Source organism: Chionomys nivalis, chromosome 14 (assembly GCF_950005125.1).
Source record: "Chionomys nivalis chromosome 14, mChiNiv1.1, whole genome shotgun sequence".
NCBI lineage: Eukaryota > Metazoa > Chordata > Mammalia > Rodentia > Cricetidae > Chionomys > Chionomys nivalis.
In genome coordinates, this window is record NC_080099.1 from 65,672,023 (window position 1) to 65,697,591 (window position 25,569).

Genomic DNA, 25,569 nt, shown 5'->3' on the forward strand with positions numbered 1-25,569 from the left:
ATAAAAAATCTTTGTGTTTAGCTTCCTTAATAGAAGTGAATAAATTCGGTGGTGCTGTTCCCATACTCAAACCCAAACTCTAGGGGCCAGCTCATATCCTTTACTATGTAATTGTGACAAATGACTGAACATATTTTGAAACATTTGAACTGTGTTCTCATGTTGGTCTGCAGTTGAGTCTAATGATCTCAGCTGAGGCAAGGTGCTGAGGTGTCTAGACAGTCAGATACCAACCCTCTCATTGTGTTTTCCCAACAATTAATGAGCACAAGATACTTGTAACAATTGTTATTCAGCTCTCAGAGCCAGGACACTGCTGAGTTCTTTCATTCATTCTATGTAATAACTTCTCATTAAAAAAAATAACATTAAGGTACCAGCTCATCACTAGTCCCACTGCTGGGTCATCAATGTCTCTCAATATTACTGGGCTCAGTTCATCAATAAAAAGACATAGGTTAACAGAATGGATATGAAAACAGGATTCATCCTTTTGCTATATATAAGAAACACACCTCAACACCAAAAACAGACATTACCTCAGAGTAAAGGGTTGGAAAACGATAAAGCAAACTGATGTAGCTATCCTAACATCTAACAAGATAGACTTCGAACTAGTTAATCAAAAGAGATGTAGGACACTGTATAGTCCTTAAAGGAAAAATCCACCAGGATAGTATCTCAATTCTGGATATGCATATCTCAAATGCAAGGGCACCCATATTTATATAAAAATATTACTAAAGCTTAAATCACACATTGAACTCCACACAATGATAGTGGCAGATGTCAACACCCGACTCGTAACAATGTGCAGGCCATTCAGACAGAAACTAAGAAGAAATAACAGAGCTAACAGGCGTTATGACTCAAATAAACCTAAAAGATAGCTACAGAATGTTTCACCGGAGAATACACCTTCTTATAAGTACTGCATGAAATCGTCTCCAAAATTGACCATATACTCAGTCACAAAGCCAGTCTCAACAGATACAAGAACATCTTAATACCCCAACCCCCGTATCCTATCAGACCACCATGGATTAAAGCTTGATTTCAACAACAACAGAAACAGCAGAAAGCCTACAAACTCACAGAAACGGAACAACTCTCTACTGAGTTACCACTTAGTCAAGAAAGAAATTAAAGACTTCTGAGAATTCAATAAAAATGAATGCACAACATACCCAAACTTATGAAACGAAGTGAAATTGGTGCTAAGAAAAAAACCTCATAGCACTAAGAGCCTGCATAAAGAAATTAGAGAATTCTCATACCAGAGACTTAACAGCACACCTGAAAACTCTAGAACAAAAAGAAGCAAACACACCCAAGCGGAGAAGATGACAGAAAATAATCAAACTTGGGGCTTAAATCAATAAAACTGAAACAAAAAACAATACAAAAACAACAACACAACAAAGAGTTGGTTATTTGAGAAAATCAACAACAACAGCAAAACAAAATAAAACAAAAAATCTTATCCAAAATAATAAAAAAAGCAGATAGAGAATATCCAAATTAACAAAATCAGAAATAATAAGAGGTTCATAACAACAAACACTTAAAGAATCTTTAAGTCATACTTCAAAGCCTGTACTCCTTAAAACTGAAAAATCTAAAAGAAATGGAGAATTTTCTTGATAGACTACTTAACAAAGTTAAATCAAGATAAGATAAAATGTTTAAATACACCCATAACCCCCAAGGAAATAGAGGCAGCCATTTAAAGTCTACCAAGCAAAAAAAGCCCAGAGCCTGAAGGTTTTAACACAGAATTCTACTTTCAAAGAAGAGCTAATACCAATGCTCCTTAAATTATTCCACAAAATAAAAACAGAAGAATCATTGACATCTTTTTTATGAGACCACAGTCACCCTGACGCCTAAATCACATGAAGACTCAATAAAGAGAATTACAGATCAAATTCTCTCATGAACATTGATGCAAAAACACTCAATAAAATACTCACAAATCACCAGGCAGTGGTGGCGCAGGCCTTTAATCTCAGCACTTGGGAGGCAGAGGCAGGCGGATCTCTGTGAGTTCGAGGCCAGCCTGGTCTAGAAGAGCTAGTTCCAGGACAGGAACCAAAAAAGCTACGGAGAAACCCTGTCTCGAAAAATCAAAAAAAAAAAAAAAATACTCACAAATCAAATCCAAGAGTACACCAAAAAGATCATCCACCACAATCAAGTAGGCTTCATCCAAGAGGTGCAGGTTGGTTCAACATATAAAAACCTATCAATGAAATCCACCATATAAACAAACTGGTCATCTCACTAGTTGCTTAAAAATACTTTATCAAAATCCAGCACCCCTTCATAATAAAAGTCTTGGAGAACTCATGGTTACAAGGTACATACCTAATCATAATAAAAGCAATACATAGCAATCTGATAGCTAACATTAAATTAAATGGAAAGAAACTTAAAGCAACCCCACTAAAATCAGGAACAAGACAAGGCTGTTCACTCTCTCCATATCTATCCAATATAGTACTTGAGGTCCTAGCTAGAGTAACAAAACAACTAAAGAAGATCACAGGGATACAAGTTAGAGAGAAAAAGGTCAATGTATTACTATTTGCAGGTGATATGATAGTATATATAAATGTCCCAAAAATTCTACCAGGGAACTGATAAACACCTTCAGCAAAGTGACTGGATGAAAAATTAACTCAAAAAGAAAAACAACAGCCTACAGAATGGGAAAAGATCTTCATCAAGCCCACATCTGACAGGGGGCTGATGGCCAAAATATATAATCAATTCAAGAAACTAGACATCAACAAAGCCAATAAGTCAATTAAAAAAATGGGATACAGCTCTAAACAGAGAATTCACAGCAGAGGAATCTCAAATGGCCAAGAAGCACTTAAGGAATGTTCAACATCCTTAGCCATCAGGGGAAATGTAAAGCAAAATGACATTGAGATTCCATCTTACACCTCTCAAAATGGCTAAGATCAAAAACACAAGTGACAGCTCATGTTGGTTAGGAACACACCTCTATTTCTGGTGGGAGTATGGACTTGTACAGCCACTTTGCAGATCAATATGGTAGTTCCTCAGAAAATTGGGAATTTCTCTACCTCAAGACCCAGACATACCATTCCTGGGCTTATACCCAAAGGATGTTCCACCATGTCACAAGGACATTTTCACAACTGTGTTCATAGCAGCTTTATTCATAATAGCCAGAAACTGGAAACAACCTAGAAGTCCGTCAACTGTAGAACAGATTAAGAAAATTTGGTACATTGACATAATGGAGCATTATTCAGCTGCTAAAACAATGACATCAGGACATTTACTGGCAAATGGATGGAGCTAGAAAAGATCATCCTGAGTGCCCATACCCTGAAGACAAACATGGTGTGCGCTCATTCATAAGTGAATATTAGGCATAAAGCAAAGGAGAACCATGCTACAACACCACAGACCTAGAGAAGATTAACAAATGGGGTTCAAGGCAGGTGCTGAGTAAATCTCACTGAGAAGGGGATTTATAGAATAGACACTGCTAGTGAAGAGGGGCCTGGAAGGGGGAATGGGAATAGGTACAGGAGGAATCAGGTTGTGGGAGGATGAACAGAGAGAGCACGGAAGAGACAATTGGAATTGGGGGTATCTCTAGAGCTAGAAACATAGTGAAACAGAAACTCCCAGAAATCTTTGAGAGTGACCCTAGCTAAGACTCCTAACAATCAGAGATATGGAGCCACAACTGCCCTTTTCCTGCAACCAGACAAGACTTTGGGGGGAGAGATTGGGACACCAACCCAGCCACAAGCCCTTAGACCTACAATTTGTCCTGCCTACAAGATGTGCTGGAGTTAAGATGGAGCAGAAATTATGGGAGTGGACAACCAATGATGGACCCAGCTGGAGACCCATACCCTGAGAGGGAGCTCACCCCTGAGAACCAGGACCCAGAGGCAGGATTCCCCCCTAGAGACCTAGGATAATACCAAACACTAATGGCAAAAATAGTCAATGAAATGATTCTTAATGATATCTTGCTATTCTCGTGATTTGTGCCTAGCCCAACTGTCATCAGAGAGGTTCCACCAGCAACTGATGGAAACAGATGCAGAAACCCACATCCAAATGCTAGGCAGAACTCAGAGGATCCTGCACAAGAGGGGGAGGAAGAATTGTAGGATCTAGTGGTATCAACGGCACCACAAGAAAACCCACAGAATCAACTACCCTGTGCTCATAGGGGATCATGGGGACTGAACCAAAAGCCAGGGAGCCTGCATGGGACTGATCTATACGTTACAGCTATGTAATTTGTTCAAGACTCCTAAGAGTGGGAGCAGGGGCTGTCTCTGATTCTTGCCTGCTCTTGGGGTCCGTTCTTCCTATTGGATTGCTTTAACCAGCCTTAATAGGACAGGGGGTGCCTAGACTCACTGCAACTTGATATACCATGACTGGCTGATAGCCATGGGAGGCCTGCCTGTATCTGAAGAGAAACAGTGGAGCAGTAGACGGATGGGGACGGGGAAGGGAGGGAGAACTGGGAAGAGAGGAGGGAGGGGAAACTTTGATTAGGATGTAAAAGCATAAATAAATACATACACACAGAAGGATAGCATTAAGGGCCGGGGATGTAGCTCTATAGTGAAGTACATGCTAAGCATGCTCGAGGCACTAAATTCAACCCCTAGTACATATAAATAACAAAAATTTAAAATATGTGATCAATAGCAACAAAATGTCCTCCTAGTTTATAAAAGTCATTATCATGTGCCACTCGGAGAATCATAAAGACTATTTCAACAAGTGAGTGTCCCATGCCTGTCTGTTTGCATAGGAGGAAGGAATGGAGCTCCAGTCCTCACGGATGCACGGTAAGACATTACCTATCTCCCCAATTTTGTGTGATGATTTTTTATTTTTTTAATTTCATTTTCTATTCTATCCACAGTTCTTTCCACCCACTCTTCCTCTCATGCCCCTCCACCTACCCCTAACCCACCCCCATCCACTCTTCCTGAGGGATAAGGGCTTCCATAGGAGTTAACAAAGTCTAGCACATTAAGTTGGGGCAGGACCAAGCCCCTCCCCCCTGCATTAAGGCTACGCACGGCATCCCACCATAGGGAATGGGCTCCATAAACTACCTTATGCACCAGGAACTGATTCTGGTCCTACTACTAGGTGCCTCACAGATAGTCCAAGCTCCTATGTAGCCAATCTGACAAAGGAAGACCGGTTTGGGCTCCCTCTCCACTATTGCTAGGAGTCTTAGCTGGGGTTGCTGTTGTGGATTCTTGGAAGTTTCTCTAGCACCAGGTTCTACCTAACCCCATAATGACTCTCCTTATCAAGATCTCTCTTTCGTTGCTCTCCCACTCCATCCCCCGAGCATCCCATCCCTCATGTTCTCATCTCCCATCCCCTCCCCTTTACTGCATCATGAAATTTGCAGACAAATGAATGAAACTAGGAAAAAATAACATCCTGAGTGAGGTAACCCACACTCAGAAAGACAAGCATGGTATGTACTCACTCAGAAGTGGATATTAGATATCCACAAAGGAAACAAAGACTACAATCCACAGCTCCAGAGAAGCTAGGTAACAAGGAAGACCCTAAGAGGGAGAAATGGATCACCCAGGGAAGGGGAATTAGATAAGATCTTGTAGGTAAGCTGGGGCGGGATGTGATAACTTTTTTAAGTGACTTAGGGATAACTGGTTTGGTGTATTAGTTACATTTCTGTCCCCGTGATTAAACACACCAATCAAGGCAATATGTGAAAGAAAGAGCTTATGAGTTTACTGTACCGGAGGGATAAGAGTCCATTGTAGCAGGGAAGCATGGTAGCAAGCTGCAGGCATGGCACTCGGGCAGGAAGCTGAGAGCTCACATTTCAGCTACTAGCACAAAAGACAGAGTGAACAAGAAGGGGGACGAGGCCTCAAAGCCCACCTCCAGTGACATCCTTGATCTAGCAAGGCCTCACCTCCTAAAGTCCCCAACAGCACAACCAACTGGCGACCCAGTCACACTTCAAACCACCCCGATGGGAATGCTTCAAGGAAGAGGTAACTACCTAGACACATTTAAAGACAAATCAAAGAGTCATTTGACAGATGCTGGGAGAGGGGTCACCTTTAAGACGAAGGTAGGGGCTCGCAAGGTATGGCAGCATGGGGTCTCTACAATAGGAACACCGGCCACTGTGCAACAAAATACACAAACATGTGCGAAGATGAAGCCACTGGAAAGGACACGAAGGACACAACACTGCTGGAACCCGGTGAGTTTCTGCAAATATGCCTTTTAATTGCAACAGTGGGGGAAGGGGAAGTTCAGAGTAGAGCAAGGAAGGAAGTCCCGCACCCAGTTCATGAAGCTCATCCGAGGATATTCTTCATGGCTTGACTCTTGCAGATCAGTTACTCTGAGGAATCAGACTGTAGTAGTCACTAGCTACTTCTGGACTGGAAAACATTCTGATCCTAGCGTTATTGTAAAAGCTTTAAAAAGAACCTAAAATTATTATTTTTACCTGCTCAGCCTGCCATACCCAGCTGAGCACAGAATTTAAAACTTTTGCTTTGCTCTTGTGTATTGCAGGGGAGACATGCTTATGTGGGGTGTATGTGTGTGTGTCTGCACGTAGAGGCAGAGACCAACATGGGGGCTTCCACACTGTGGGCAGTGGGGGCATGCTGGTGTGGTGTGGATTTGTGCGTGCACACGTAGAGACCAGGGACCAACATCGGGGACTTCTACACTGCAGGGTTTGGGAAGCATGCTGGAGTGGGGTGTGTGCATGTGTGCACACAGAGGCCAGAGACCAACTTCAGGGACTTCCACAGCAGTTCTTTACCTTGTTTTCTTTTGAGATAGGGACTCTCACTAAACTTGCAGCTCACTAATTGGCCAGACTGGCTATGAGCAAACCCTGGGCTCCTCCTGCCCCTCCTAACCAGCACTGGGATTATAGACGCACTGCCAAGCCCGGATTTTACATCAGTGTTGGGATTCAAACTCAGGCCCTCTGCTCACACAAGTACCACTTTGCTGGGAGTTGTCTCCACAGCTCAGGCCCTACTCATGAAACTGAGAGTACCTCTGTTGGTCCACAAAGGATTCCGAGCTGCTCTGTAGTGACCACTATCAGTGATAGTGACCACCAAAATACTGCTTTAGCTCTAATACAGTCTAATTCATTCCAACTTGGAACTATGCCTACTCCAAGCTGCATTTGAATGATGCATTTGTTTAACCTGGTCCACCTCAGTAGATCCCAAGTTCTTGACTTCCCAGCAACCCAATTCTTCCCTGCTGTGTCTCCGCTGGTCCTAAAGCCCTAGCCACACTCTGCACTGTCATATTAGCTGTGTAGGAGATAAGGAGCAAGAAAAGCATCCAGTCACCCAACCACATTTCTGTTTTTTTGTACAACTGCAGATGAAACACAGTCACTCAATAAAGTCCTTCTGTTTCTCTCTCCTCCCTCCCTTTCTCTCTCCCCATTTGCCTGGACAGGGGAACCCTAGACCCTTTGGAGGTCCGCCAGTCACACCAAAAGAATCTCTTGACTATTTTCCCAGGGAATTCCTGCCTTAAATGTCAGCAGAGCACAGTCCTACAGCAAAGGCAACGGCTTAAGGTCCAAATCAAGGAAAACGTACTTGTGCTACCAACTAGGAAACCCCAGCCCATCCACGAGGCATGGGGCGAGGGGAGATTGATGTTGAAAAGACCCTGCATTCGCTGGGAAGCAAGTTTACCACCTCTACCTCAGCAAGCTGAGCTGAGCAATCTAACCCTTGCTGCTGCTGCTGCTGCTGCTGAATCACTGTTTTTATCTGGCTCTGTGAGAGGGAAAAAATGCTGGAAATTACCCTGAATTATGACCATAAGGCAATGCCCGATGAGAGCGCGAAGCTTCTCTGGTCCTTTCACTGTGGTGGTTTTAGTGGCTGTAGAAGCCGCTGCTGTGTGGTTTGTGTGTTTGTTTCTAATGGATATACTGATACATAAGAACCCTGGGGGTGGGGGACTCACAATGCTGAGATTTGTGAAACGGAAACAAGATTGTTAGATGAGATTGAACCTTCTCCACCAGGTTGCAGACACCTCCTAACCAGTACTGAGGCATCGCTCTGTGTGTGTGTGTGTGTGTGTGTGTGTGTGTGTGTATGTGTGTGCATGTGCTTGTGCACACGCACACACGCACACACTTTTGTCTTAGTTTTTAGTCTGAACACATGGGGAAATGTTAAATTTCTGTGGGTGAAAGCAGAGGAAGAACCCAGAGGTCTCAAAGATATCACAGATAGTCATCAGCACCAAAGGAAAGCAGTGTGGTAGCAGGTTAACAGCTCAGAAGCACAGTGTGTCTGTTGGCCAGGCTTTGCTGAGTTCCTTGTGTTTTGTAAAATTTTCTTTGTGTGTTATTAACCTGACATCACAAGGCTCTTCAACAAAAACTGCAGAAGGTGGTCTGACATGGAAGGCCAATTTTAACATGGTCTGCCATGTGGATATGCTGTCTCCAAAGAGACCATAGCCTGTAGAGTAAAAAGCTTAAGATTTAGTTATGAAGTTACTTCACTCATATGGGTGTGTGTGGGTGTGTATGAATGTGTGTGTGAATATATATGTATGAGTGTGTGTATGTGAGAATACGTATGTATGTGTGTGCATGAGTGTGTGTATGTATGAGTGTGTATGCATGAGTGTGTGTGTGCACATGTGTGCATGTGTGTGAGCATGTGCTTGTGTCTTGAAGTCAAATGTCAACATAGGTGTCTTTCAGTTGCCCTCCACCTTCTTTTTTGAGACTGATCTTCCAATGAAGGAGGAGCTCACCCATTCAGGTGGACTGGTCAGTCAGAAAGTCCCAGGGCCCCTCCTGCCCCAAACTCCACAGTACTTGAATTGTAAGCACATGTCACTATGCTGCTTTTTATGTGGGTGCTGGGGATCAAATTCAGGTAGTCAGGCTCCTATGGCAAACACTTTACCAACCGAGCCATTGCCAAAGCCTCCTGTTAGACCACTTTAAAAGACTTAAGCTATTAGTACCCAATGTGAGAAAACAAATTAATTCCTACTATCCTTTGCATCTAACGCAGATGCAAATGGCTAAGTTTAGAAGCTGTTGTTACCTGGACTAAATTTCCTATCTCCTCCTGCCTCACTACCTTTACCTGAAGCTTTCTTCCTACGCTGTCTCTGCACCCGTGTCCACAGGCAGGCCCACAGGAAATGTCCGTCTATAACCAACCAAGTAGCTTCTTGCTGCACTAACCCAACACTTGTGGGAAGATGAAAAAGGCCAACTCAACTACAAATGGGATAACTATGCCCAACAAAAACTACGTCCGGTGTGTAAAGAGTTAACCCCTCCCTGTTCTGTCTTAGGCCACTTTGCAGAGTACCAATGAGTATAAGGGGCGGTGCCAAATAGGGTGGCTCCTCCCTTGTCGGGAACACTTGCCCCCTAGGAACTGGACCGTCAACACATTAGCCAGTCAGAGAAAAGGGAAACCGTGGCAACCAAGTTTTTCTGGCAGTTTGTGAGGTGGCAACGGGAACTGCAAAGGCCACGCGGGGCATACAGATGAATCCAGGGAAACCACAGTCGTCCCAGCACCCACAGACCCAAGAAGTACCTGGCCCTGTGAAGTCCGAGACCTCAGTGCAAGGTGCTTTCAGAGAGCACCAAACCTATCAGGACTACTTGAGTTCAGGTACCCTGGCTCCATTTTCTCACACTTAGCCATCTGCCCAGAAAGTCAAGGGTTTTAATTAGAGAGGGAATACACAGCTTTTTAAAATCTACACAGTAAATCTCAAGAGTCTATATGAAATGCTTCCAATGGGCTTTGTGAATTCTTGCAAACTCTCCCTCCCCTCTCACCAGAATATTCTGACTTCAGCAAGAATGTTGTTAAAGGTTTCACAATCATCACAGAACAACAGCACTGTGAAGGAAGTCCATACAAGCATTGTTACCTGAGTGTTCCTCTAGAATTCCCATTCAAAACTTTAATCCCTTCCTAAGGAGGGCTGAGAGCTTTGGACATGTTGCCTCGTCTCAAGTGAGCAAGTCAGACACCTAAGCAAAAAAACGTAAAAGTGTAAGAGTCTTTCACTTCTAAATATATTTCCTATCATACTGCATACTTAAAAAATAGACACACACACACACACACACACACACACACATCCCTCCAATCTAAAATGAAGAAATCAGAGAAGCCCACAGGTATTTATCAGTTTTAATTGCTGAGTTAAGCAATGTATTCCTGATAATCATTATAATGATTAGACATCATGGATCAATTATCAAGACACACTTGGGAACTAGGGGTTAAGATTACTCCTTTGCTATGCACCTGGGGTCTATCTAAGGAAAAAATCCTAAAGATGATCTGGTCGGCAGGAGGTGTTTCCTGTGCCCTCTGCAGCTCGCCAGGTGGGGACAGCTTCATGACCCACCATGCAGCTATGCGTGTACGGGGGACCCACACTCTGCTTAGCTCCCCGCTGTGACAATCTTACAATCCTGAGTAATTTCTGAGCACTGGGTCCTGACTCATTTTGAACAGCAAAGTATACCGTCAGCCCTGTTCCCAGATTTCCAAATACTAATTTTTCTCCTGTTCCAAATAATTCTGTCCCTCTCTAACCTCTGTGTCTTTAAAATCTGCTGCTTCATCCAGAGAAATTATTATAATAATCATTATTATTATGAAACTCAGGAAGTGGACACTGTAAGTGGAGTTACAGCTGTTTATGATTATCTTCGTACACATTTCAAATAGAAGTCACTCACTGTTTGCCACTCGAAAGACAACGTCTAACTCCCAATTCATCTGAATTGCTGGGTCATACAAACCCGTTTTCTATTAGTTGTTCAGTTTCAATAAAAAAAAAAACCTACAAGGCAAATCCTCCCCAATTATTCGTGATCAGATTAATCCAAATAAACACTCAGGGAAGTCTTCACTTGAAAAGATTAGTAGCGAAAGAAATGTGTCAGCAAGTGCTTTGCATCCCTGAAATGCCTGTGTCTACAGTGATCAGGTACAGAGACGATTTCTAGTTCAAATATAACTTAGCGATTGCCACATGGTGCAGAATCTTTCCACCCCTACACTCCAAAAACCCAATCAGACAAGTGCCCGTAATCTGACTCCCAGTTCACTGGAGCCCAGGGGCAGGCAATGAGAGCTGCACTCTGGCCAGGGACGGCATGAGTGACAGAGCTGCAGCGAGGCGGTGGGGGTAAGTTCTGCTTTGCTTTAAGGAAACAATCCTGCGCACTACAAGATGAAACTCTTTCATTGCAGATATCCGTGTCTTCTCAGACAGAATCTAGACAGCGACAACTGGACAGGTTGGGGATTCTTTTAAGCCTGGGGACTAAGTTTAGGCACAAGAGAAGCAGAGGGAAAGGAGAAGAAAGGCGATGCTTTTTAGCATGGGAAATTGTAATAATTTTCATTAGAAAAATTACTCACCCGGGAACTGTCCAAGAGTGGATGAGACAGTGTATTCAGCTAGGGTGGAACGTGTCTGGTTCACTGCACCCGGGTCATATCAACAAATCCCCCTTTGTTCTGGGGGGAAAAAAATCAAAACAGCAAGAACAAATTATGTTGGTCCATTTCCTGTGAATGTAAACACATCAGGCCACGTTGATGGTGATGGTGCAGTCGTGGGCAATGCTAGGGAGATTCCCACAAAGGCAGAGAGATACATAGATGCTAGAAGTTTTGAGGTTCACAGCTAGATGAGGCTGCTTTGGGGGATCAGATTTTTTGTGGGTTTTAAGAAAAAGAAGGGGCTAAAACCGTTTTAAGGTTTCTAGTTACGGTTCACAGGCTTGGCTCTTTTGTTCTTCTTCAATTTCTCTGTCTGAGGAAAACTTGAAGTTTAAAGAATAACTAAGTTTCTTGCTTCGGTCTCTGGAGAGGGGGACAGGTGTGCAAATGAGCAAGGAGAGGTGACAAAGGGGTGTTAAAGGGAGAGGCTGGCCTTTTCCAGGACCGCCTCCCCTGGGTGCCCTGCTCCCTGCCCACCCAGCTCTCTTTACTTCCTGCTTGGTCTCTTTCCTCTGTGTTGGGCTGGAGAGGACAGCGCCCGTAATAGCTCCTCTGCCACCTGGCTGCAACCTGGGCTGCTGGTGAGTTCAGAAGTGACTCTCCTCACTCCTGTTTCAATGTGAGTTCTCAGAGCTTTTCCTCTTGGGGACCTTTCCCACGCCTCCCCCAGGGCGCCCTCTCTGCCCCATTCCAGCTGCTGTTTTTACCTGTCTGTTATCTCCGCTGAGGCACACATTATGCATTGTCCCAGCTGGGGTCTTTATAATTGCATGATTTACTTAGAGGGCCTCACTTGGGCAGGGAACATCTGGGGTAGAGCTGGCTGCCCCCTTGGGTAGGTGAGCATGAACACAGCCTGCTTTCCATTTTCAAGTCAGAAGGAAAGCCCCATAGTCAAACAAATAGCAAAGGAGAAGTCTTAAAGGTGAAGAAAGCCTTCCGCAGTCTGTGCCATCTGGGGCTTTCTTACTACCAACACGGAACCTAGGCTCCCTAGACCAATAAGTGATATTCAAAAGATAAGAACCTCACAATATTTGTGGTAGGTTACCCAGTTCTTGAGCCCTTGGTTTTCCAGCCAGCCCTCTACATGCTGAATGCTGCCTATCTGTCTTATGAGGTAAGGAGGTGACTGGGGTGACTGCCCTTCCAAAGGGGAGTTTAACAATTTCAGGTCAAAATAAGCAGTTGCGTGAGTGTCCTCCAACCCCACCCTTTTCAACTCCGAAGATCTAAAGACGGTAAGGAAGGGGCATGGCAAGAGCAAAGTGACTCCCTTCCCAAAGGCAGCTTTGGCGTCTCTCATTTCCTGGCCTCATTCCCAGCTGCTTCCTCACCTCCTGCTCCCCTCCGTACCTCCACAAGCTCCTCAAGAGGAGGCCGATAATGCTTCTCTAGCCCATGGGAGAGAAGTCCTCAATGAGAAGCACCTTAGCCCTCCTCACAGAGCTTCTGCACTGTTTCTTGACACGCCCCCTCTTTCTTGCTAAAAGTCCCAAGCTCTGTACCGTCAGGGCAGGTAGATTGCATGGGGCTGGCTTACATACTCCAGGCTCCAGGATTTGGAGGAACTGGTGTTTAGGAGAGCTGTCCCAGTAACAGTTGAGGGACAATGGAGCCTGAGGAGTTACTATTCTGCCTCTCAAACCCTTTTGAAGCTCCCTCTCTGGTACCTGACCCCTGTGACAGCTACTTCTGTCAGTCCAGCTGGGAGCCTGGCATCAGCCTGGAGTGCCCACAGCCTGCCCTTCCAGAATCTCTCAGGCTCCCCACTGGGGACTGAGATTGTCACGACCCAGAGCTACAAGCCCAGATCTGCCCAAGGGTTCCCAAGCCACTGCCACCTGCAGTTTTCCACCTTCTTGCCCAGGGCAACAGCAGGGAGTGCCCCTGTACCAGCTGAGTCCCTGCTTGTCCCCAGGGCCCACACCAAATATCGGAAGCCCTCCACGACTTTACCTTCCCAGGAGACAGTTGTACAGTCCCAGCTCCAAATCCACATGCTCTTGAGGGTAGGAGTGGGTACAGGGCTCTATAAATCCATTTTCAAAATGCCTTTGTGAAGCTACAAAATGCAAAACTGGAAAAGATCTGCCTTTGTAAGGTACGATTTTCCTTCTTCAGAAAGGTATTTTCTTTATTCTTCAGAAATGTATACATAATAAAATATGATCCCATCCACCCACATTGTCATCTTATCAAACTCTCCCCATATTCCCACACCCCTTATCTCTGGATGCCCTCATCCTTGGTCATAGGAGCATCTTCTTGCAGTGGTCAGCAGATGGTGCAGAGATGCATAACAGGCACTGGGAAATCAGTCCAAGACTGAGTGCTCTACCCCCTTCTTCAATTGAGTTATTTATGTGTGTGATGAGTGGTTTGACTGCAGGGGTGACTGTGCACCACCTGGGTGCAGTGCCCATAGATGGCCGGAAAGGACTCTGGAGCCTCCGGAAGTGGAATCACCAGTGGTAGAATGCCACTCTGTGGGTGCTGGGAACCAACAGAGGTCCTCTGGAAGAACAGCTAGTATTCTTAAATGCTGAGTCATCTCTCTAGCAAACTCCCTCCACTTCAAATGCTTTCTGTTCAAAACAAAAGACACATGGAAAGTATATGCTTTAAAGTTTGCTTGAGGGAACTAACTCCCAGTTAAATATGTTTTATTCTTAAACTCTTAAGGAACTTGGTTGAGACAGTGTCCTTTCTAGGGACAGCTGGGGTTGCAGCCCAGTGAATAGGAACTAGAAGGAGATCAGAAGAGCAACCTCTTGGCTACTAACTAGGGAGACTTCCGGAAGCATTCTGTCTTGGTTTGCAAAGGATGTGGAACAGCCCATCCCCAGCCTGCAAGACTGAAGGCCTGACCCCCTCCGACAAATTTCAATGCCCCTTCCAGCTGGAAAGCTAGGTTAGGTTGGTGGCTTCTGATTCTTATTGTGTTCCTCTTTCCAGTAAGTGTGGACATTCGTGCAATAGAGAAAGGATCATGGTGGCTTTCAAAGGGGTCTGGACTCAAGCTTTCTGGAAGGCGGTCGCAGCAGAATTTCTAGCCATGCTTATCTTCGTCTTGCTCAGCCTGGGATCCACCATCAACTGGGGCGGGTCAGAGAACCCCTTACCTGTGGACATGGTCCTCATCTCCCTTTGCTTTGGACTCAGCATCGCTACCATGGTGCAGTGCTTCGGCCACATCAGTGGTGGCCACATCAACCCCGCTGTGACAGTGGCCATGGTATGCACGAGGAAGATCAGTATTGCCAAGTCAGTCTTCTACATTGCTGCACAGTGCCTGGGGGCCATCATTGGAGCCGGAATCCTCTACCTGGTAACACCTCCCAACGTGGTGGGAGGCTTGGGAGTCACCACGGTAAGAACTCTTATGTGTGCTTATTTCTGTGCTAGGATGCCAGGATGCTTACAAACTATGCTGCAAGCTGGCTCGGGGCGGTGAGAGGCAAACACAACACAGCCTCATCAAGGAGTGAGGGATGTAGCTCAGTTGGTGGACAGCTTGCCTGGCATGTAGGTCCTGGGGTACAGTGGTGTACATCTACAATACCAACACATGGGAAGTAAAGGCAGAACCAGAGGTTTGAGGTTGTCCTCATCTATGTATCAAGTACAAAGCCAGTGTGGACAACATAGAAAATTGTCTTTAAAAAAAAAGAGTGGAAACTTATTATAGTAGTTTTTTAAAATATACACAGAAGAGCCAGGCATGAGGGTTGCCTATAATCCCAGCCCTTGGAAGGTTAGAGCAGGAGGATAAGGAGTCAAGGCCACCCTGGATCATACAGTGAAACCAGGTGTAGACAGAGGAAAGGCATTGAGAGGACAACATTGTTTACTATTTAGTGACTTGAACATGATTAAGAAGATCTCAGTGTGCTTTGTTTCTCTCCCACCACAGTAACGACATGAGTATGTTTTTTTTTTTTTTTTTTTTTTGAGGCAGGCTCTCACATTCATTATCTAGCTCAGGCTGGCCTTGAACTTGCAGCAATCCTCCCGTCTGAACCCCCGATGTGCTGGGATTACAGGTGTAAATCAGCGTGACTGACTTGACTGTATTTTTATCATAAGGCCTTACAATTATTTGCTTATTAGCAGGGGCAAGAATTTGTTGCTTTTCATGTAGGGGACTTTAGATAATCTGTGTAAAGTGGTATGCCTTGAATCTCAGCACTCAGCAGGCAGAAGCAGGCAGATCTCTGAGTATAAAGCCATTCTGATCTACAAAGTAAGTTCCGACAGCCGGGGATACACAGAGAACCCCCTGTCTCAAAATTAAAGGTGGGGGAGCCCACAGTCATTGCTCTTTACCTTGCTCTTCGTGAGTGGGCAGGATTACTGGGTAGCTCAGCACCAGTCCGACTTTAAACTCGTGTTTTAGTCGAGATACCCAGGAGCTAATCTAAACCTAATCTATGGATCCTATAATTGCCTCATAATATTATAAATCTCTGAAGAAAACCCTTTACACTCTAAGTGCAGCAGTAACACATTTTGCTTGTGTTGCTAAACACAACACTTAGTGAAAACTCAGTCACTGTAAATGTAATTATCTACAATGGTCCAAAATGAGTGTAAATTAATTCCTTCATTCTAGGAGGTGAAAGGATGGAAATCTCAACCTGGGGTCGGTAGAAGATTCAAGTTAACCATCACTTCCCATGCCAAAAAAAATACACCCTTCAAACCGTTGCATTGCTTAGACCTAGACTTGCTTCAATTCTGATGGAGTATCTTTCTCTCTCTCTAGGTTCATGGAAACCTTACTGCTGGCCATGGGCTCCTGGTGGAGTTGATAATCACATTCCAGTTGGTGTTCACTATTTTTGCCAGCTGTGATTCCAAAAGGACTGATGTTACAGGTTCGATAGCTTTAGCAATTGGATTTTCCGTCGCAATTGGACATTTGTTTGCAGTAAGTTTTAAGTTCATTTGAATAATTGATCGTCTCATTTAGCCTCACCCTGAAGCAGGCCTGAAGATGCTGTTTGCAGTTCAATCTCTCTTTGGTTGTTTTTAGTATTAAGCAGCTGGGAACATTCTACTGTTTCCTGTGACCATCCCTCTGTAGCTTTTACCAGTGTAACCAGTGACCTGGCCAGTACAAAACCACTGCAACATTTGCATTAGTTCAAGAGTACTCTTTATTTCAGTGTCATTTCAATAAATACATGTTAAACAGTCTGCCAACTAGCTGACATACCCATGTACCATCCTGCTTGTGCCATTCGGATCCAGCCATATCTGTCGATGTGAAGTGACCACGACGACTACAAAGTGCTTAAATCTCAGTGCTCCTCTGAAGAGACAGCAGCAAGTTAGAGCAAATGGCCCCTGTTAGAGCCCTATTTCCAAAATGTCTGAGGTTTTGTTCTTTTTCTCTGCAGATCAATTATACCGGGGCCAGCATGAATCCAGCCCGATCCTTTGGACCTGCCGTTATCATGGGAAACTGGGAAAACCACTGGGTAACTACTAAGTTGATAAGTCCCATCTTACTGAAGTTAGGAACAATCGTCCACAAGACTCTCTCTTTTTTTTTTAATTTGGGCTAAATTAGCGCACTAGTTTCTGTTGCTTCCCCTCCCCCAACCGCCCAACTCTCTGGTTATTATTGCATCTGTCACAGGGAGTAAAACAGTCTAGCAGAATCCTGCTACAAAAGACCTCATAGCGTTCTGTTCTAGGTCTTCACTGAGAGTTGGGTTTTCCTGAAGCATTAGTCTGGACGTGTATCTGACAGATAGCAGCAGAATACTTGTACATAGGGTTTCCTATGTGGAATAAATTTAAATGATAAGCGTGTGCTGAATATTAGTGTTAAAATCATTGAAAGAAAGGCTTCCTAGCAATGACAGAAAGCAACGTTATTATTTTAGAAAGAGAGAAAGAACTACTTTAAAGTACTGCCTATGACAAAGGTATCTAAGATCCTAGTTTGCATAAGCAGAGCATAATTCATAGCACAGGGCTGGAAGCTTGTGAACTGTGGTTGGAACCAGATAAATGATGCAGATGTTTATGCCACTGTCACCACAGTGTAGCCAGAAAAACAAATGACTGCCAGGAAGGTGTACTTCTCAATCTCAGGACGAACCTTCCTGTCAGTCTGGGCCTGCAGTAGAGAGAGAGATAATCATTACTGTTTCAATTGCTTCTATCAACAAGAAAATTTATATCCTTTAAATCATAGACAATTGTGAAAGCCACTCATCATTAACTTAAATAACCTACAAAATACAAGAATAAAACATATATATGCAAGCTTGAAAAGAGACTTAACTTTTATTGCCATTCACATATTGTGAATGTGATTTCACATTTTTAAAATTATGAATGTAACAATCTGTTGTTTGTGCTTTGATCTTATTCTTGTGGCTACAGTGACTCTGGGAACAGCTACTCAAGGATGACATGGCCCAGCAAAGGAGGAAAATATCACACCATGACTGTATAAACTCCCTTATACAAAACGTGTACTGAGTTGTTGAGACATAATTTGGGCACAGGCATGCAAAATCTTGATCCCCAAAGTCATTCTTTGGACTGTCATTTTGCCACTGATATTTCTGAGAAGACTTACTACATTAACAAAAATAGAATTTACTTTATGTGTGTGTGATGTGTGTTGAGGTGTGTGTATGTGTGTGCCCATATGTATAAGTATAGACACACACATGTCATGGCATCTGGATGTCAGAAGACAAACTTGGATATCAGTTCCCATTTTTCTCCTTATTCACAACAGGGTCTTTAGTTCACCACTGATCACCAGGCCAGCTGGCCCTGGGGATTCTCTTGCCTCTGCTTGCTGTATCCTATCCTCCTGTAGGAACACTGCAATTACACCATGCACTATGGTGTCTGGATTTTATGTGGGTCTCAGGGACTGGAATTTACATCCTCACACTTGCATGGAGTCACTTTACCCATTGAGCAATTTCCCTATCCCCCGAGTGGAAAACTTTAATGATAAGTTTATAGATTGTACAATAAATGGGTGGGTTTTAATTAGGTAATATAATGACAATTTAGGAAGTTTTTAAAAACACTTTTATGTAGTTTATGTGTTTTTCTGTTTTCATCAATAAAATTATTCATAAAAATTGAAAAGTACTTTAAAGTTACAGAACTCTGTGTGAGAATAGCAATTTGTCACCCAGATTTATTTTTGAGAACACGGAGCCTGCTGTCTCCTCCGGAGTGTTGTGGAAAGGGTAGTGATTGTTTGCTGCGGCTGTTCTCCTTGTGGGACTTGAGGCCTGTGAAGTAGCACCGATCTAATGAGATCTTACCAAGGGAACAGAGAGCAAAGGCATTTAGAGGAGGGCTCTCGTTTCTCCTTTGAAAGGGCACAGGGAAGATAAACTCTCCTTTGGGCTCTTTCATGTTCAAGATAAGGAGCTTGGCTGGTCCAGCGACTCTCCAGCTACTTCCCTGTTAAGGACATGTGCTCAGCTTCGGTGGGAAGCCTGGCTCTCCTTTAGGCTGTACAGTAAAGATGCCGAGTACAGTTAATTTCCAGATAGTGTTTTAAGCGAGACATAATAATTCTTTTCATAACAAACAGTAAGTTGGTAAAAGGGTGTTCTAAAGCCAAGTAAACTAGACAGCGCAACTCAATCACTTAAGTATGCTATCTTAAGTAAGTTTGTAACATCTCCAACTGCCAACTTTCCAATGCATAAGAATGTATATTTTAATAATATCTCTACCAAAGGTTATTAATGAGATGAGAAAAATGCTCCATAGAGTCTGTTGAGTGTTCAGTAAACAGGGGCGTGGTCCCAAATGACTCAATTGGATGAGTGCCAAACGCTCTCCAGAGTGCATGTACTCTACGGCACACATCCCAGCCTAACCAGATGAGAGCTGTCTCATTCTAGGTGCATCACTGAGTGATCAAACATGCTGTTTGCTGATCTCTGTAGAACCACTAACTAACCCCAGTCTAGTCACTGCCCCTAAGTCAGAACAGGTCTTCACTGCAGCACTGCGCAGAGGGGAAACACTCTCCAGTGAGAAAGATGCATGAACTCTAGCGTTTCCTCTACAGTGAAGTCATCAAACTTTAAAGAGAAAAAGCATCAAATAAGGAAACTAATTAACAGCCAAGTTGGTTGCGCACAGTTTTAAATTGTCTAGGAAGTAGAAACCTAACGATTTTCATGAGCACAAAACTTCTAAGTGGCATTCCATTTAGTCGTCACAGCCGTGTGAAATATATATATTCTAGCCCTGCTTTGCAGATAAAGAAAGTCACTGGTGGTATAATCTAATTGGTGAAGTGCTTACCCAGCATGCCGGAAGCCCTTGGTGCCCTCTGCAGTACCACACACTGGGCTTGGTAGCACATGCCTGTAATCCCAGCACTCCGGAGGAAGACACTGAGGGTTTAGCAGTTCATGGCCATCAGCCTCAGCTACGTGGGTACAAGAGACTTTGCCTCTAAAGGGAAACTATCCCTGATCTAAGCACTCACACTGCTAAGTGGCGAGGAGTGAGCTGTATTCATTATGCATACTGAATAGCAAACACCTTAAATGATAAAAATGCATGATTATACAGACAATCAAGGTAAGAGGCTACTACAGAATAAATAAGAGAAACATGCTGCAAAAACTTCTTTTTTTCTTTTTATTTGAAGGAATTGCCAGTAGAGTCTGCTTAAGTTGTGGAGCTACCAGAGCAGAGTTATTTCATGTTAAGATTTATCATAAAGTTGATAAGCCTGATGTGATGGTGCCCACCAATATTTCAAACACTCATGATGCTGATAGTGGAGGAATGTGAGTTCAAGGCTACCCTGAGTTATGCAATGAGTCTTAAAAACAGCCTGAGCTAGACCTTGTCTCTAATAATAATAATCAGAACATTAAAATATAATATTAAAATAAAGAAGATAGAAGACATTACTCTTTCTTATTTTATGTTCAAATGCTCTTTAATAATTTATGGATCTTTGATGTAGACTTGGTATCATTTATTTTCAGATCCATCTGTGTGTGTGTGTGTGTGTGTGTGTGTGTGTGTGACTCAGTTGCTGACTTGATTAAGTCAGTTAAACTGTGTACTCATGGGCTGTCCAGTGAGACCACTTTTCATCCTCCTCTACTCATTGCCGCTCTTCTCCCATCTTTCCTCAGATATACTGGGTTGGACCGATAATAGGCGCTGTGCTCGCGGGTGCCCTTTATGAGTATGTCTTCTGCCCTGACGTTGAGCTCAAACGGCGCCTTAAGGAAGCCTTCAGCAAAGCTGCACAGCAGACCAAAGGAAGCTACATGGAGGTGGAGGACAACAGGAGTCAAGTGGAGACAGAGGACCTGATTCTGAAACCCGGGCTGGTGCACGTCATTGACATTGACCGCGGGGAAGAGAAGAAGGGGAAAGACCCGTCTGGAGAGGTATTGTCTTCGGTATGACTAGAAGACAGCACTGAAAGCAGGAGAGACTCCCTAGAGTTGACCTCGGATGTCCTGCCACCCATTAAGGAAACAGATTTGTTATAAATTAGCCACCTGAGGTTCCTTGTTTCATGTCTTATTACTCAGTTTGAACAACACATAGTTTACTATTATCAATGGGGGGAAGAAGAAACCTATAATGAATATGAAATGTTAAAAAAAGGAAATATTTTTTAAAGTATCCCCCAAAGTTCCCTTCGTTGATAACAAAAGAAAATGCATACAAAGATTTGGCCAAGTCTTGTTTTACAGAGCATGTGGGCACCTCCATGAGAAAGCTGGTATTGCCAATCCTCACCTGAATATTGACTTCACTGGCATGACTTAACAATGACAAAATGCAGTATGTCACAGTGCCTTACTCATTCAAATGAAGAAATGTAGTAAGTTCTTTCATGATCCATCCCTTATCTATAACTACCTCGGAGGAAAACAGTAGCCAGGGTCATTGCTGATATGCCATAATTATTTATATCACAAATATCTGACCGGCAGATCCCAATCTAAGTTCATTATAATCCTTCTTCCTCCTCAACTTCCAAGAAACTATAGGGCTAAAATTAAGAAATTTGGAAAGAATATTAATTTGTGTCCATGTGTTAGCTCCATCTAACGAAATATATACATGGGACATCCACTGAGGTTCAGGATAGACAGAACCATGGAATCTGATGGCAGAGGGAGGGGGAGTCTGTATCCCTGTTACCAAATGACTGATCTGTTTTCAGTGCTCGTTCTGAAATGCGCCACACAAGCTAACCACCTGAGCTTTTAACTGCTTCATTTACTTTTTAAAATTTATTGGCAAAACTGGGGAATTTGTCTGTCATGCTGTTATCTATATTGAAGCATTAGCTGAGACGTTTTTCACAAGATCTTTACTAGCTGTGTCCTGACTCTCTGTTGGTATCGAAGCCCTGCTTATTCTAGAAGGTGTAAACTGGTCCTGCCCATCCCAGCTTCTAATGCTGCCTCTCTTCCCTCGACATCTGCTGATGAGCTTCACTGTGAGTGTAATAATACTTAGAGTGAGCCAAAATATGTGGCAGACAAGGTACAATGAGGTTGCCTAATTAAAAGGGAAGGAGACAATCTCTGTTTCAAGTGTACCATGTGACCCATTTTTCCTAGTGCACATAGGACTGTTTTTAAAGTATTTACCCCACTGCCTGGTTTATCTGTTAAAACTGTTTGGTCTTCCCATACTGTTTTGCCTTCCGCCAATAGAACGCTGTGGAAACCCCAGTTTCTTCCATTATAACCATCTAGTCTAGCACTTACCTTAGACAATGCGCTGCAAATGTCAGTTTTTCTTAACAAAAGTTAGTAGTGGGAGAGAGAAGACCCGTCTCTGTGAGGACTAGCCAGCTTGCAAATGGCTGATAATCGAGGGCTTTCTTCTCCCAAGCACAATTCCGACTGTGTGACTTCTCATTGTTAATGGCGGTTTTGTGTCTGTGGCAGCGAGATAAAGGACCACTATTAAAGCTGATTCTCTTCGGTGCTAGGAAACCGATGTGCAACTTCCCAGACAGCCACACCCCAGCGGATGCCTCTCAGTGCCACCGGCATCCTCTACGGTAGATGCTGGAAGCACAGGCTCCCTTTTTGGGGCGTCGAATATACTACACCAGAGCCAGAGGTTCCTCCATAACTGAGTGGCACTCACAGAACCCAGGCATAAACCTCCCAAGGGTGGGTCGTGCGCATTATTTCAAGTGTCTTCACGATACGCCACATAGGCTTAAGGTCAGGGTGTTTTAGTTCAGGAGGTGGTATCAACCATCAACAAACATGTCAACTTCGTTGGCAGGATAGCTGAGCAGATGTCTGGTCCCCCTTTCAAAACCCTGGCCTGTGGCTGTTTCTGTGTGCTGTGCAGCTGACTTCGTGCAGACTCCTTTAACACTCATGTCCAGTGACTGCATTCAACATGGTAGAGACTGAAAAGCAGTGAATTCTGGCTTTGTGCTTTGATTTTTAGCAACTGGCATAGTGCCAGGCACACAGTAGATAATCAAAACAAGCATGTTATTCGATAAGAATATATGACTCTCATTTAAGATTATCAATAATCTTTTCTAATTTTTAATTTTGCTCAATATTTAATAAAAGTATAATTTCTCGTATCATCAAGGAAAAGCAACATGGACGTGAAAACAAAGACCGTGTTCTTACAATCTAGTGTTTAAGAACAGAGGGGAAGGGCTCCAGCACTCTTTAGCGTTGCATAGGAGACAATATGTCTTGTATTTCACTCAAGGCTCTGCCAGTAAAAAAGTAATGAAATTGTACCTTTCTAATGACATCTTTGCAGCAGGGGTCTATTGCCTTGTGGGTGGCACCAAATTATCCAGTGTATTAGGAGATCAGGGCTTTTTCCTTTAATCCCTTCTTATTAATGAAGTGCGTACTGCTGAACAGCACAGTGTTGTTCCCAAGAGACAGCCAGTGACTGAAACTGCGCAGAGATCAGAACCGAGAAACCGGAAAGACATAAAACATTCATACGAGCCATGAAACAATGCCAACTGTGTTCCCTCGGGAAGAGAACAGACACCCCCCCAATTTCAAGGTGGTCCATATAATGAAAATGTGCATAGTCTGTCAAAACGGTACAGAGGGGAATCGTTTCCTTTAAGATTTTGAGGGTTTTTAGAAATGTAGGACTCAGATTTTAAATGTGTGTTTTCATTTTCTTCCAAAACTCCTAACTTTTTACATTGCTAAGAAATCTTTTCTGGAACCTAAACCACTGGTAATTTTAATTATTTCTGTCATGTGACGCCACTCATAAATCCTTTTCCTTCAAACATTAGAGGGGTGTCCTGCCACAGCTCACGGACACTGCTGGCCAGAGCTCCTCTTAGCTAAAGGTTTCATAAGGAGATTGGAAATCTCTGGAAAACATGCATGATATAAATAAACTGGTTTACTAGAGGTCAATTCCGAAAAGCACAACTCTTCTAGATGAATCCAGGCAATGTGTAGACTGAGCTCACCTCACTGTGGAAGCAAAATTCCAAAACTGCATAACAGATCAAAATGCTGGCAGTAATCCTTGCATGGCCCTTTGCTGCAACTCGCCAACACCTTCCCCAGATATCACAAACGTGACAGAGACACTGTCTCTTTGGCAACTGAATAGACAACTTAATAGAAACTACAGATAGTTATTATGACGAGACTACAAGTATGTAAATTTGGAACATTTGGAACCTGAAGGTTCCCCCAGTAATCTTCCCCCAGTAAACTCACAGAGTGGAAATTATTAGGAAAGCATGGTTGCTATATTAATAACAAAACTCACTTTCTTTACCTCAAATTTTCTGAGCTCATGTCTTAGCATTAATGCTTTTCAGAAAACCCTAATAACACAAACCTTTGAAAATCATAACTCTCAGAAATAAATGTTAGACTTTAACCTCAAAAATTAAAAACTGTGAATACTCACTTTTTGCAAATAATTTCCCATAACTATGAAAATACACAACCAACATGTTCTAGAACAATGCCATGAACACTAAATTTAAGAGCAGTTACATAGTTACCCTTTTAAGTAAACAATCAAGAGCTAAAAAATACACCTAAGTTATATATCCTATTGTAATGTATTCCCAGAGCCTTTTCAGGGTTGATTAGGCAAACACACAATTTATGGAAACATATAAACAATTATTTGTTATTTTATGACCCAAATCACAATAAACTTGTAACTCATGATGAACTAAAGAAAATAAAATAAATGTATGGTTATATTCATAATTATTTATTAACTGAAATGTTATTCCAACATTAAAGTTAATGCTATAGAGATTTAAACTGTAATGTCTAATATTTGAAAAAGTCTATTAAAAGTCTTAGCAGCATGACTGGGCTCCATGTCTTATATTGCATGTCATGTTACTGAAGGTGAAGTGAAACATGGCCCAACACTGCTGAAGCATGCACGGGCAGCCCGTTTATACCGTTTATACTGGGTTTCATGGCCTGAGTTGAGAAGGATGACTGACCAGGTCTCTTCTTCAAGGAACATGTTCCACCAAGATATGAACTCAGATCCTCTGGATTCAGAGTCCAGAGTGTTAACCATTGCACCATAGGAGCTAGTGGCATATCTAATATTACTAGACTCGCACAAATAAATCCTCAAGTGTTTTTTAAAGTAAACTGTATATTTGATAATGTTTTAAAATTCAGTTGCAGTATTTACACTTCCATTAAAATTCATGGGGGTGTTGATATTTGATTATAATCTACGCCAAATGGTGGCAGATCCCATAATTCATTTGTACTTCCTGAAAGCCTGTATAGTTTATACTGCAGTTGTCTCTGACTGCAGACATTGAAGATCGGGTTTTCTTAGGTTTCATTCATAATGTCCACATCTACAAAATAGACTATAGGGTTAGCAGCTACCGTCACAGTGAGTCTACACGCAGACTCCAACACCTGACTGGCAGTGCTGCATAGATGATCTACCTTCAGAGTGTCTG

General features: G+C 43.1%; 1 protein-coding gene across 2 annotated transcripts; it reads left to right on the plus strand.

The window, feature by feature from the left end:
* The first annotated feature begins 11,193 nt into the window (after positions 1 to 11,193).
* On the plus strand, positions 11,194 to 24,938 carry Aqp4 (aquaporin 4). Of its 2 annotated transcripts, none has more exons than XM_057788972.1 (5): positions 11,194 to 11,268; positions 14,547 to 14,961; positions 16,357 to 16,521; positions 16,994 to 17,074; positions 20,753 to 24,938. In XM_057788972.1, exons 1-5 carry the CDS (start codon positions 11,237 to 11,239, stop codon positions 21,029 to 21,031), a joined length of 972 nt encoding a protein of 323 aa, XP_057644955.1. In that variant the 5' UTR covers positions 11,194 to 11,236; the 3' UTR covers positions 21,032 to 24,938. The 2 variants fall into 2 exon arrangements, with proteins under 2 accessions (XP_057644955.1, XP_057644956.1); XM_057788973.1 differs by lacking the exon at positions 11,194 to 11,268 and adding an exon at positions 12,117 to 12,169.
* The last annotated feature ends 631 nt before the right edge of the window (positions 24,939 to 25,569 follow it).

Bases quoted from the DNA above. Each gene is read 5' to 3' on its own strand.
- Aqp4 (XM_057788972.1), top strand. From the start codon at position 11,237: ATGAGTGACAGAGCTGCAGCGAGGCGGTGGGG. The intron at 16,522-16,993 runs GTAAGTTTTAAG...TTTTCTCTGCAG, and splicing joins CAATTGGACATTTGTTTGCA to ATCAATTATACCGGGGCCAG. The intron at 17,075-20,752 runs GTAACTACTAAG...ATCTTTCCTCAG, and splicing joins GAAACTGGGAAAACCACTGG to ATATACTGGGTTGGACCGAT.